The following is a 14,251-nucleotide window of genomic DNA, read 5'->3' as shown; positions in this document are numbered from 1 at the left end:
ATATAATTTGGACTCAGGGCAATTGGTTGCAGGGATAAAAAAATAAATTCTATCGACTTAACCAAAAACCTTATGTCTCGTCTTCAAAGTCTTATCTCCTGGTGCCCATTCTCCATAATTTCATTCTCAAATCAGCTGAGAAGGGAAAAGGAATTATTACAGGAGATGGAGATGACCGATGGAAGACTTGAAAACAGAGAAGAACGTTGTATGAAACGCTAAGTTTCATTGATCCTCCAATGCACACCGTTTCAATCAATTACTCCCCTTGCTCTACGCTGCGTTTTGATTTAGCTAAGGTCTCTCTATCTTTCAGAAAAGGGTGCTGTATTTAACCTGATGCTGTATCAGAATGAATATTATAATGATGATAATGAAAGAATTACAAGGAGGAGGTTTGCTCATCACACCTCTTGTCCTTCCAGAATCTCTCTGTTAACTAGTTAGCCTGTTTGTATGACAGCTCTTCCTAGTTTGGAACGTTAATGCATCAAACTGAAGCATATTAAATATTAAAATAAACACGTAGTTTAGTGGGCCGAAATCTGTTGGGCTCCCTGGATGAAAGTATGAACCAACCTTAAGGATGAGTTTGGAACGCGTTGCAAACCGTGTTCCCAACAAATTTGAATTTTATTTTTTTTTTATCAAAATTTAATACGGTTTATACTTTGTAGATCATTTTAATATACTGATATCAAAAATAATTTTTAAAAAATAAAAAAACATCATTGACATACATTTCAGTATGAAAAATTATTTGAAAAATAACTGTTACCATACTGCAAAACATGCTATCAAGGATACTGTAGCTTACCGTAATAGAAACTATTTTTTTTATCTGCCGCATAGACTTGTTTTCCCGCGTTGAAACCCAAAAAAAAAACGAAAGATAATTAATTCCTCACTTTACAAGTTAAAACTCAAAGTAACAAAATATATTTAAGATGCGCGCATCTTCAAAGACTGCATGGACAAGGGGGAATGCACTTCCACTCTAACTGAAGACGTGTTCTAAAATTACGAACTTGAAAGACAAAACGGGTTGAAAAGGTGCCTGGCCTTCTTGTTTAGAGGCAGAAGATTTTGAGAATTTTGTAGAAATTGTTTTTTTATTTTAAAAAATATTAAAATAATAATATATATTTTTTAATATCTTGATTTCAAATAATAAAAAACACATTAAAAAAATTTAATTTAAAGTAAAAAAAAATTAAAAAACACGCGCAATGCTAAACGGTATATTTGTCATCTGTTGTAGTCTGAAGGCGCGTCACAATTACTGTAACTCACAAATTACAGTGCCTCGGAATTGGTGAGGAATGCTTAATGATTTATTGTTTCTAACCTTAAATTTCCTTTTAACATATTTTTATGTTATTTGCATGAATGCACAACTCTGATTTAGCCAGCTCGCATGACAGCTTCTGCTTGTAGTAAGAAAATCTAAAACCCTAGTACAAAGAAAGGCACTTTTGTTTTTGCATTTAGATATATTTTAAAAGTGAGTTTAGCTTAAAAACACATCATTTTTTAAAACTTTCTAATAATTATGATGTACTAATATTTTTAAAAAGCACACATACAGCAATGCCAAACACATACTAAAGGCTATCATGAGTGGAAGGTGTTAGGATATTGTCATGCAAACCCGTCAAGTCAAAAGACAAGGAATAGAATAAAATGAGAAATAACACAAGAATTTACGTGGTTCACCCAATTAGGCTACGTCCACGGGCAAGTATAGAAGGATTTTACTAAGTAATGTGGAAATTATAACATCTCTCTAATAATAGAAGAACAACTAAAAATCTCTCTATTACTAGGAGAAAACACCTCACTTATTTTCTCATAAATACCTCACAACTTTGTGGTATTACTTTCCATCTCTCACTGTTCTCTTCCTCTCTTTTGTGTTATGCAAAATAAGTTTGGATGCATTGCCTATTTATAGGCAAGCATCCAAGCAATGGGCAAGGCGAAGTGCCTACATTTATTGACTAAGGTGGAAAGGATGGCTTCACCTTCTCCCACCATTGTTGACTTAGGTGAAGGATGGCTTCACCTTCTCTATTTCACATAGATTGGTTTCAATCTTGGTAGTTGGCTTCACATTCTCCCACTTGAAGACAGGAGCCTATAATTGAAACCAATCTATGTGAAATAGAGAAGGTGAAGCCATCCTTCACCTAAGTCAACAATGGTGGGAGAAGGTAAAGTCATCCTTTCCACCTTAGTTAATAAATGTAGGCACCTTGCCTTGCCCATTGCTTGGATACTTGCCTATAAATAGGCAATGCATCCAAGTTTATTTTGCATAACACTTTTTGAGGAAGAGAAAAGTGAGAGAGGGAAAGTAATCCCACAAAGCTGTGAGGTATTTGTGATAGAATAAATGAGATGTTTTCTCCTAATAATAGAGAGATTTTTAGTTGTTCTCCTATTATTAGAGAGAGGTTGTAATTCCCACATTACTTAGTAAAATCCTTCTATACTTGCTCGTGAACATAACCTAATTGGATGAACCTAATAAATTCTTAGTGTATGTCATTTCTCATTTTATCCTATCCCTTACCTTTTGTCTTGTTGGGTTTGCATGCTAGTATCCTAACAGAAGGTGCCGGGGGGGAGGGGTGGTCATTGAATTTTAATTTATGCATATTATGACAAAAATCACATTTGTGCAAGTTTAGCTAGTATGACCATGTCTAATATCTTAACATCAAGAGTGTCCTCCAACTTTACAATTCCATCAGTGCCATCCACACCAATTAACTTGCCAGTAACACCACGATGTGCACCACCCAAGATCTTGATCTTGTCTGATTTCCTAGGCACTACTATCTCAATTTCACTAGGAAGTGCAGTTATTGTCTCGCCGTTGCCATTCACCCCCAGGGCTATTTTACAAGAGCCATCCTGATCCCATGAACACCATCATTATCATTAGTATAGCAGCTGCATGAATCAATTCAGACAAAAATTCTACTCTGTTCCCTCTTCCCTCTTACTAATGACAATTCTACTTTGTATTCCTTCCATATAAACTGGTGCAACTTCATCAAAAAAATAATTAAGGAACTTGACGTGGATTTCAAACATCTAGTTAATAGTTATCAGCAGAGAGATGCATATGAAAACGTTTCCCAAATTGCTTTGGAAAGACATACCTGAAGCACCTCCCTGATGACACCAACAGTCGGTTCATCTGTGGTCCTGTGTACGTTCACCAATATGTCGGGTATGAACCATGGTCCTTCACCATCTCCACCTGTAACAAATGGTTTTTAATACCAAGCCTAGATATTGTAAAGATCACAATAGGCATGACAGCACAAAGATTTTGTAGAAAGCTGATCAAACTCCATGCATCTTATCTATTTAAATGTTCTGCCCATTCAGAGAAGCTTCACCATGAAGATTAAATTCTAACTTCTAAACCAAACCACTGAAAAACAGAAGGAACAGAAAAGAAAATTCATGAAACACCAATTCATTTTCTGGAATTGAAAGGGGGCAAACAATACATGTGCTCCTGAAATATCTATTTCATGAAGAAAACAGAATTAATTTTCTTCTTTTAATATCTCCCAGCCTCACCAAACAAATACTTGATTCAATGTGAAAACTGGATTCACATAATCACGACACATACAAACCAAAAACTGAACCATGAAAAAGGACATACTAGATATATTTTATTTTATATAAACTGATAAATATCAGCAGGTCCAATACATTAAGTATGACTAATGGCAAAATAAGAAAGTGCAGAACAAACCTATAACAGGAGACATCATATCAAGACCATTAGTTCCAGGTGTCATTAGTTGCCCTCCAGGAGTGCCAGGGAGGTAGGATGCTGAGCCAGGTGTCATAGGCTGGCCGCCAGGAGTTGATGGCAGGTATGGGCTTGGAGCATTGGCTATAAGAGGTGCACAAAGTTAGCTACAGAATCAAATAAACGCTGGAAGTATCATGTGAAACTGAAAGAGAAACTACCATAGGCAGAACTGCTATCTCTTGGTGTTCCAGCTTCACTATAATTACCACCAGGAGTGCTAGCCCAGCCTGAACCAGGAGTTGGAGCTTCATATGTTCCAGAGGGAGGGCTTCCTGGCTGGAAAAAGAACAATTTCTTTATTATAACATAGAATAACTTGTACTATTTATAGGGTCAAAGTATACAAGTTCTTCACCTGATACTGTGGACTGGTTCCCCAAGACCCAGGATTCCCATCTTCCCAATTATCCCTGCATTTTTGTGGATACAATTCCAATGACCATTTATCAGTTACAATGCATAAAGGTGACATAGTCAAAAGTTCATTATATTTGTCAGATGATACTCTCATTGAACTTATGTCAGAGTGTCAAAATACAGGAAATGCAGGACACTTTTCATTTTAGTATCAGATGTACCAGAAAACAGGATTATGCAATGCGAAACATATGTTCTAATTTGGCAATGTTGGTTATGAAAAATTGAAAGGAACAGATTGGTGGGCCAAGGAAAAAAAGGAAAGATTAGACCAAACCACAAAGCAAGATAATATTGATCCTTAAGCACTACTAAAATCTGCTTAATTTCATCATACTAAAGTTATCCATCATGACAGAAAAATCACAAATTGGAATAAAACTATGTAAAACGATGTAGTAGGCCTCCAACAGTTTTAAATTAAGCAAAAGAAAATAACTTGTTAATAACTAAAGCAAGAGTGTTAATTTAAAGACAACAAAAGGAAAAGAATTGTCTAATTCTAAAAAGCAAAATGGGACAGATGAATGACATAGAAATAATTTTAAGGGATATGATTATAATTCATGATCAATCTGGTGAGATAATAGGCCGCATAGATGGGGAAGTAACTATTAAAGATGCAAAGAAATTATTGCAAACAGGTAAGTAACTTTTAGAGATGCAGTGTTAAATTGGTTCTCTTATTTCTAGTTTGTCCTTGAATCGTTATTTTGACTATTTAGGTGAAACAGCACTATTAAGACCAATTCATTAAGGATTAAGGAACCAAAATAACTTTCTATATTAGTACATGAATATTGATACAACTACTACACATTCCTCTAGGCATGTGCAAATTTTAAATTGATATTTGTGCAAAAGAGGAAAAACTGCTGAATCTTCAAATCCAACCCATTCACTGTTTCTGCTGCAACTGCCATTTTACCAGTTTCTGTTTCTCCATTTTATTTCCTATGAAGTTGTGTCCACCAATTGAAGGTCATATTTTAGACAGATTGTAGTTAAGCAAAACGGTATCATCAACAGTTCTAATAAGCAAGTAAATATGCCCGTGACAGGGGATGGCTAAAACTAAATGAAACCAAAAATTCTTAAAAGTGATGCTATCAATCAAAATATTCATCAGAGAGGATTCAGGATAGATATCTAAATAGGAAAAGCATTTGTATTTACAAAATTCATGGTCAAACCTTGGAGGACTCATTGGTGCATAAGGATTCCAGGCCCGATCACGCATAGGTGTCCTCATGCCATCATGAATAGGTGTCGCTGCAAACATGAGGTATACATAAGTATAAATACCAATCACTTCTAACCAAAATGATGATTGATCAAAGGATTCCAAATCTGAATATACCAGAGTAGTGATCGAGTAAAGCATCCAAAATCTAAATAGACTCGCATACAAAGAACAAACCTCCAGCATCTCTCATTGGTGTCATGTATGGACGCAATGGAGTCCGAGAAGGATGCATTGGGGTTTCACTTCCCATACCATATCGAGGTGTATCGCTGGTAAAACATGTGAAAAATAGTTAATCAGAAAGATAGAATCATAAAACCAGTTCAAACAATTTTCAATGTGTGTATTTACCGGTATGGAGTTGAAACAACCACATTATCTGAGATGTGGCTCCGATCAACTGCAATTGAAACAGCATTCATTTTCCAAAAAACAAACAGGAATACAAGGAGCTAGCTTTTCATTGTATGTAGATAGGTGAAGACTTGCCAGTAACAACTTTCATTTGCGATTCCAGTTCAACTCTAACAAGTTGACCTTTGATATCTACAACACGCCCACGGTAACCCTTGAAAGGACCCTGTCGTACCTTTATTGTGGTACCAACCAAAGCATCATGCCCTCCCCGTCCACCTCTATTTCTTCCTCCAGCTGCAGAATTCAATTAGCAGTTAATATTAGAACTCGACTTGAGAAAAATATGACACCATTGTAACAAAAATGTCCTTTCCTTTCTTGGGTAAATAACAATTAAGGAAGCCCAATTATGATACAATTTATTTAAAGAAAAGAGTTTTCACTTTAAAAAACTTACACTCAAATGGAGGACCTCCTCTAGAAAATCTCTTTGGTGACGGGGCTACTCGGGGAGGAGTTTTAAAACTGCTCAATCTTGAATAGGAATCACCCTGAAAATTTAATAATGAGTGAGAAAAGGGACAATTTGGTTTAAATTATTTCTGCTGATTTGATCTGAAATTGATATAGTCAGTTTTCACTTTAAAAATCATGTCCTGCTAACCTCGACAGGTTACTAACAAATAATGATTGTAAAATATTTTAACAAAAGTAAAATAAAATTAAGCAAAATGATAAATCTGGCAATAGCTTCTCTAAGTAATTAATTACAAAGATATAAAAACAAATCTGCTATAACAAAAGTGACAGTGACTATCAATCATCTGTTTAAGCTCCTATTCAAATAGCAATTATCAGCAACTTTTGATAATTATGAACACCAATCCACTTCAAACCAAACACACCTTAAAAAAGCCTGGATAATTAGAATTAAAAGCTGCACGCACAAAAAACTCAGCTAAAACAGAAATTTTATTCCTAAAATAAGACAGAAATGCTTACATTTCTATCTCCATTGGAGCGTGATCCACCGACAACCACACAGGAATGGGATTTAGCACAAATAAACCCAGCATGCTCAAGGTGATGCCGATCATAGATGAACAGAACTCCTCTATATATGTGTTCTACAGGACCTTGTTTTCCCTAACAAGACAATAGGGGAGCTGTAACCAATGAACATGTGGTAGTAAGATAGATCATGCAATGGCTGGGAATCTTACTTTGCAAGGACCATCAATGATCCTAACAACATCTTTCACAGATACAGTGTTCTTGTACCGATCTTGGACATTGGTTTTCTTCTCAATTTTGCATTTGATCTCTCTCAGTCTAACAAGTGCAACATCAGGTCTCTCTGGAACTCCCTTGAGAACCTGGAGAAAAAGGATGGATCTTGAGCCAAAATAGGTGGCAGGTAAACCTAGCAATGTAGGCAGTTCAGTGATGACTAACCTGAAAGGCTTCACTTTCTACACGAATAATTAAACCAAAGCTCATATTACTGCAATAAACACCAAAGAACAAATAAGGCCTCAAATGATAAGGACAAAGATAACATTTTTAAGCAAACAGGCTTACTCCAATAGCACAAGATCGTGAAGCTCATAGCCCCCAATGTTGGTAGCTCCTGTAGTTACCTCAGAACTTTCCACAACATCATCAGCAAATACACGGATCTGAAGACAACAGATATTGACATTGGCTCCACACATTAGTTTCCTTGTCAAGCAATAACTAAAGCAGAGAATTAATTTATGCAGCAAAAGCATCACTCACATGTTCCTTTGTTGTATCAGACAGAATAATGAGCACATGCTGCTCAACCTTAACAACCATGCCAGTTGCACCTTCATGTGTGCCTGAGACAACCTTCACGTGATTGCCGGGTTCAAAATACTTGCACAATTCCTTTTCATTTACTGCAAGTGTTTTCTGCCAATAAATAGTTTGAATACCAATAAATGAAAGGATGAGACAATAAGCAAATTCAACCTATTCTTAACAACATACAAAAGACAAATGATTATTTTAAATTTACCAACAAATTCTTACCGGAAGACCCTTCATTTCAGGTCTAATATGTACATTTTCTTCATCAACTTTCTCAACCCATCCCTTTAGATTTTTCAGATCACCCTTGACAACAATAACTGCATCACCCTTCATAAAATGGCCCTTCTTTCTGTTTGCAAACAAGGTTGACAAACTGGCAATATCACCATCTCCATTCTCTCCAGGTGTACGAAACTTCTCAAGCTCATCAAATGATGGCTTAATGTTCTGAGCACTAATTGACTTCATTGATACAGTTTTATACAAGAAACCATCTTTAAAAAGCATCCCGCCAATATTTTCAAAATAATCACCGGTCATTGGATCTCTTCTGCGTTCTACACGAATATGTAATTCCCTGAAAATTTACAGGGACAACAAATAATCATATAATAAACAAAAAAATTCAGTACTATTGATATTTGAATGAAAAAGAAGCAATCGGTATTTACCTAGCTTCTTCAACATTCATAAAACGTGGAGGAGGTACAAATGCCTTCTTTTTTGGCGCTTCTCTGCCTTCCTGGAGAAAAAGGGGTAACAAAATCCATCTTCTATTATGAAAGTGCACGACCATAATTAAGTTTCACACCATCTCATGCATCGGCAAAGCAATATTGATGATAAAAAAGGGAATGCCTAGTGCATCTACATGAGGTCACCAATTTGATGAGACATGACCTTGAACAAGACAATTTTCTCAGTCGAATGTCTACTATCAACCAAACAAAGGGCAATAATGGAAGTGAAAACTTACCAGTTTGTTTGCAAGAGCCTGCAAGTCAATCCTTGGAATTAACTTTACTGTAACTCTCTGCCGGACATTATCTACATCTACAACCTTCAAAATAAGAGAACGAAAAATCAGCAAGGAAAAACTGAGAACAAGAAGGTGAATAGGAACAGAAGTTATAAAACATACTTTAGCAAGGTCCCCTTTGTAATTCCCAATCTTCATTCTGACCCAGGTGTCCCTTGAAAGATCAATTGCTTTGCTTTCAACTGAAAGAACATCAGTCATTTCTTTGATTGGAACAAGCATGATTTTCTGCCCAAAAATATTGCGCAAGCCTTTACAAGCCTGAAGCAGAAGCAAATCAATAGATCACATATTCCATCCATCACAGCTGTAAGCATGAAAACGCAAAAAGTTGAGTGATTCGGTAATCACTGGAAAGCCCCAAAGCAGAAGGATACCTCTCTCACATGGGCTTCTTTGTCTGCTTCAATATATATATAGTTTTTAAGATGATCAAGAGCAATAGCAGACCGAATTTGCAACTCCGATCCTTTATCAATGTATTTTTGCATTAAACAAACAGCCGTCTCCCGTTCACGGCCAATCTGATGAATATTAAAGAACAATTAAATAAGTACATGAACACATCTAGTACCACAAATAAGAAAACCATGCCCATTGACGAATGATAGACATACCGCACACTTAACCATCCATAATTTCGGATCCCGAACAGATGGCAAAAGAGCTTGTTGCTCCACTTCCGTAGTCTCTTCATCATATTCTGAGTGCATTGACTTTGCATATCTTGCTTGAATACTTCTCTCAAGTGCTTCAACATCTTCTTGATCCTCTTCTGCAGGCAGTAACGGCCTACGATGCATCCTTCTACCACTACCCTCATCAGGTAAATCAGCTCCGTGATCGTCAACTATAAAATCTGCATTTACAAAAGCACAATTAAGAGCATTGAATTCACCACCATTACTAAAAAAAAAGGGCTTAAAATTTAAACAAACATACCGTCCTCGCCATCATCTTCATCCTCCTCGTCATCACTGGCAACTTGAGCAATATCATCAAAAAACTCTGAGCCACGCCGCTTCTTCCCCTTCTGCTTCCTACCACCACCACCTCCTCCTCCACCACCACCGCCACCATAATCCTCATCCTCATCATCATCGTCCTCCTCCTCCTCCTCCTCCTCCGCAATATCATCAAAGAAATCTGATCTCCGTCTCTTCCTAATCGCTTCCTCTTCTTCACCCTCATAATATTCCTCCTCTTCTTCATCCATTACTTGCTCTTCCTGCTCCTCATACTCTTCATCTTCAAGGTCGTCGTCTTCGTCTCTTCGACGAGACATGGTTAATTGAATTGACGGCTATAGTTGTAATCTGATCCAATAAATCGAAGTCAGCAGGCAACAGTTCATGCTAATTTCAAGAAAGAGAGAAAAAACAATAGGATAGAATCTTGTACCTGCTGAAAGTAGAGGATTAGGGATTTTAAGATTTTCTAAGCTCAGTTCGATCAATCGGGGAGCAAGATACAGAGAGAGAGTGTGCTAACCCTAACAGAAACAAAGCAAGAGAGGAAGACGTCGAGAATTTTAGTGAATTTTTTTTTTTATCTGAAAGGAAAAACAATATGTTGTTTGAAGTCGGATCCCCCGCCTATTAGAGTTTGAAGCCGTCTTATCCATCAATGTACGGGTTTAAAGTTGGGTTTACCATTTAGTTGTTTTAATCAAAAAAAACTTATTTTTAAAAAATATTATTGGAAATGTAATTCACACATGAAGCAAGCATAAAATTTATTTGTGCTAAAATTAAAGAATTATTTTAATATTCAATAAATCGTGTTTGAAAAAAAATAATATTCTATCCATGTATAAATTTAGGTAACCTATATTAACACCCCCGTACAATTCTATTTCTTCTAAAGTATAAAATTTTGTAACATTAACAATATCTAAATGGTGTGGGGGAATCACTATTCCCCCACACACAAAGCACTGTGGATTACAACAGTAATCCACAGTGCTTCTTTTCTTTTCTTTTTCCTATTTTTTTTTTTTAAATTTTTCTAACTTTTCCTCTTTTTTATTCCGTTTCTTTTTCTTCTTCTTCTTCTTTTCAAATTTACTTTTTTTTTTCAACTTTCCTATTTTTTTTTTTTTTCTTTTTTTATTAATTTTTTTTCAAAATTATTTTTGTTGATTTTAACTTTTAAATATTGACTTGGTTAAAATGTTTGCTTTCTAATTTTTTTTTTTTAAAATGGAGTGGGTGCTGCGATGTTTTTTCACATATATTTTTATTTTTTTATTTTTCAAAATTATATTTGTCAGCTGATTGAGAGTTTAGTTTTGTAATTTTTTTCTTTAAAACATTGTTGATTTCTACAATGTTTTTTTTCTCTGAAATTATCACCTCAAAAAATTTGTTTTCTACAGTCACATTTTTTTCATGTTTTTTTTTTTTTTTCCCTAAAATTTTTTTGTCAATTTTTAAGCTGGTTAAGAATTGCAATTACAAGTTTTTCCTCACAAAACACTATGGATTAATACAATTTTTCCTCATAGTTTTTTTTTCCATTTTTTTTTTTTCCAGTCCATTTTATTTTTTCTGGGCTAATTAAGAATTTAGCTTTATATTTGTTTTTCTTTAAAACACTATGAATTGTTTCAGTGTTTTCCCATGTGATTTTTTTATTATTTTTTTCAAAATTATCTTTGTCGATTTTTTTTTTTTTTAATATAATTACAATAAAGCTAAATCATATGAGGAAAGCGTTGTAGTTTTTCTCACAAAACATTGTGAATTGCTACAATATTTCTTTAAATAGTTTTTTTATTTTATTTTATTGGGAAAAGCGCTATAGTTTTCCTTACAGAACATTGTTAATTGCCGCAATATTTTTTCTCATGGGTTTTTTTCCTTCCAAAATTATCTTTATTGGTTTTTTTTCAATATTAAGTTGATAAAGAATTTAGCTTTGTAATTTTTTTTTCTTTTTATTAACTAAAAAGCTAAATCATGTAGTGAAAGCACTGTATCTTTCCTCACAAAACACTATAGATATCTACAAATCATTTTGTTCAGTCTCTGAGTTTTTTATCACCAACACAATCTTTTTTCCCGTCATGAAATATTTGCTCTATCATACCTTTAATTTCTATTACTTATCTAGCATTGGTTCACAATTATAACACTATCAAATGTATTTATTTTATAAGCCCGCGGCAGCGCGCGGGCATGTCATCTCGTCAAAAATATTTTAAAACTTATTTCGTAGTTATGAGAGGAAAAATAAGGAAATTTCTCATTTTTAAACATAAAATTCATCAATTAGGAGATGCTATGCTGATGAAAAATATTGATTTATAAAGCATCATAAGATTAATTAAACAATTTAGGCATTTATACAATATTCTATCATTTTTTTTAAACAACTCATTATTTAGGGTTTTAATTCTCGTTAATCCAATAAAATTTTTTCATAATTATCCATTTAACAAGGTATCAGTTTCAAACCAGGAAACTGGTTTTACTAATTATCCATTCCAATAGCATCAGTCCTATCATAAAAAAAAAATGATGCAAGTAATAACTTATTTACAAGGCACTAGTCTTATCATCAAAAAATTGGTTTAATGAATAACCATTCACAGGACACTTGTCTTATCATCAGGAAACTGGTCTAACCAATATTTTCATAATAAATTTGCATAATAAAAATGTTAACATCCATTTTACAACAACATCAATAATCTAAAATGTCGAGTACTTACCTGAAATCTATGCTCTACTAATTGTCCCCCGTTGTCGTTTAACGTCCACGATCTCACCTGTACCAATAGGTACACTTTATTAATTTCAAGCCTTGTCCGTGCATACACACACTTTTCATTTTCATTCCCTCAATAATTCAACATTTTTAATCAAGAACAACTCTAAACAAGAGTTCACATTTTATAAATTTCAAGTGGTTCAACGTAATTAACTCAGAACACTATTTAATATTGTGATTATAACTAGATTTATAGAACTTGATTTTATAAGTGGTTTCTTTATTTGAAAAGCTAAAACATATGTATAAAACTTTGATGAAGATGACTAGACTTAATTTTTCCATCTATATGCCTAAACTCACAAATTACAGTAGAAAAAAAACTACCATGTTGATTTTAGTTTAGACCATGCTTTGGTTTTTATCTCATATTTAGTGTTTTCTCATTTGGATTTAAGCAAGGTTAGTATTTTTTTTGAAATGTATCATCACTATATATAACTTTTATGAATGAAATTATCTTAAGTTCCATCATCCTAGGTCCTAATCTTAAAGAAGAAATTGAGAGACAAACTGTCCAGTTTTTTATTTCTAAATTTAACAAGTTTTTACTTATTTCTCTGTGTATTTTCCATTATTTTCAGCAATAATAACATATAATACCTTCATATATCATTATCTAACATAAATATTAAACCCATCAACTTTATCAATCCATTCATTAAAATAAAAATTATCTCTACTAACCTTTTTTTTTTTTATTCATCACATGTATCAAATATCATCAAAACACAATTTCATATTCAACTTCATAAACCATGAATCTCTACCAAATAGTCCAACAATTCAAGAAAAACACAAAACAAGTTAAAAAAACTTATTAAAGGAATTCATTACCCCCTAAAAACAAGAAATTAAAGAATAAATTCCAAGATGAATCAAATTTCTTTCACCCTATTTTTCTCTCCTTTGTGCTGCCCCTATCAAGGTTGAATTCCTTGGAGTTCTTCAAAAAAATTTTTTTGTGTAAATCTCATTTTAACACCCTTTAATTCTCTAATATAACTTTTTTTGTGTAAGATTTCTAGCTCATTTTTTCTTCCCACTTTTTTCCCTTTATAGCCGGCCATTTCAAGAGATTTCTAAACAATTCTTTTTTATTTATAATTATAACTTTCTTTGTTTGCATCTTACCCTCACTTACTTTATTTACATACTAGCCCCTTATGTTTTCTTAATTTCCATATTAACCCCTCACATTCTCTTTTATTTTTATTTTTATGTTTTTACATTGACCTTACTATGTCTTTTATTTATACATTGGCTCCAATATTTCTCAAAGCATATTTACCAATTTAATTTAATTTATTTTTTTTAACTACTTCAATATAAGATTTTTATCCAAAGGTTTACACACGATGTCTTGGGCTCAGCTCATGGCTGAACTTAAGCATATTGTGTCTGACAACTTGCTAGACCCATGAAGACTTGGGATCATTTCATGGCTAAACCCCAGCATATCGGTTTAAGCAACTTGCCAAACCCTATATTTGATTATGTTATCATCTTATTATAGATTTGAGCTCTTTCAAAACATAAAAAAATATTGAGTAAAAAAGACTTCCTCATCAGTTTAACCCTAAGTCTTTTATGCATTTAATGCATAAGGACTTGAAAAGCCTCTTGGGAGACAACTAGTAAGGTTCGTTTTATCTTCCCTTAAAAAGAGGTATTTAAAAAAATAGTTAAAGGAAGGTGAAATGATCTTTTTGAAAAGACCATTTGGTTACATGCAACC

The 14,251-nt window shown here is 33.9% G+C and overlaps 1 protein-coding gene across 2 annotated transcripts; it reads right to left on the bottom strand.

Annotated features, from left to right (window-relative positions):
• Positions 1 to 2,634: 2,634 nt before the first annotated feature.
• LOC118050608 (putative transcription elongation factor SPT5 homolog 1) lies at positions 2,635 to 10,325 on the bottom strand. Of its 2 annotated transcripts, XM_035060987.2 has the most exons (23): positions 10,141 to 10,325; positions 9,682 to 10,055; positions 9,357 to 9,598; positions 9,117 to 9,263; positions 8,842 to 9,000; positions 8,677 to 8,760; positions 8,372 to 8,442; positions 7,920 to 8,277; positions 7,644 to 7,799; positions 7,446 to 7,543; positions 7,320 to 7,368; positions 7,088 to 7,240; positions 6,867 to 7,010; positions 6,322 to 6,415; positions 5,997 to 6,158; positions 5,859 to 5,907; positions 5,682 to 5,776; positions 5,455 to 5,533; positions 4,200 to 4,254; positions 4,003 to 4,120; positions 3,782 to 3,925; positions 3,171 to 3,271; positions 2,635 to 2,919 (listed from the first exon to the last, which is right to left on the bottom strand). In XM_035060987.2, the coding sequence occupies exons 2-23, from the start codon at positions 10,022 to 10,024 to the stop codon at positions 2,674 to 2,676; spliced, it is 3,147 nt and encodes a 1,048-aa protein (XP_034916878.1). In that variant the 5' UTR covers positions 10,025 to 10,055; positions 10,141 to 10,325; the 3' UTR covers positions 2,635 to 2,673. The 2 variants fall into 2 exon arrangements, with proteins under 2 accessions (XP_034916878.1, XP_034916879.1); XM_035060988.2 differs by having other exon boundaries at positions 9,682 to 10,325.
• Between the last annotated feature and the right edge of the window lie 3,926 nt (positions 10,326 to 14,251).

Source organism: Populus alba, chromosome 4 (genome assembly GCF_005239225.2).
Source record: "Populus alba chromosome 4, ASM523922v2, whole genome shotgun sequence".
Taxonomy (NCBI): Eukaryota; Viridiplantae; Streptophyta; class Magnoliopsida; order Malpighiales; family Salicaceae; genus Populus; species Populus alba.
Note: the sequence above shows the minus strand (reverse complement) of the source record. Positions and strands in the feature narration are given on the sequence as shown.

Excerpts from the sequence above, each read along its gene's own strand:
- LOC118050608 (XM_035060988.2), bottom strand. The coding sequence starts at position 10,024 with ATGTCTCGTCGAAGAGACGAAGACGACGACCTTGAAGATGAAGAGTAT. Across the intron at positions 8,443-8,676 it reads AGGCTCTTGCAAACAAACTG|GAAGGCAGAGAAGCGCCAAA; the intron begins GTAAGTTTTCAC and ends CTTTTTCTCCAG. Across the intron at positions 7,800-7,919 it reads CTGAAATGAAGGGTCTTCCG|AAAACACTTGCAGTAAATGA; the intron begins GTAAGAATTTGT and ends ATTTATTGGCAG.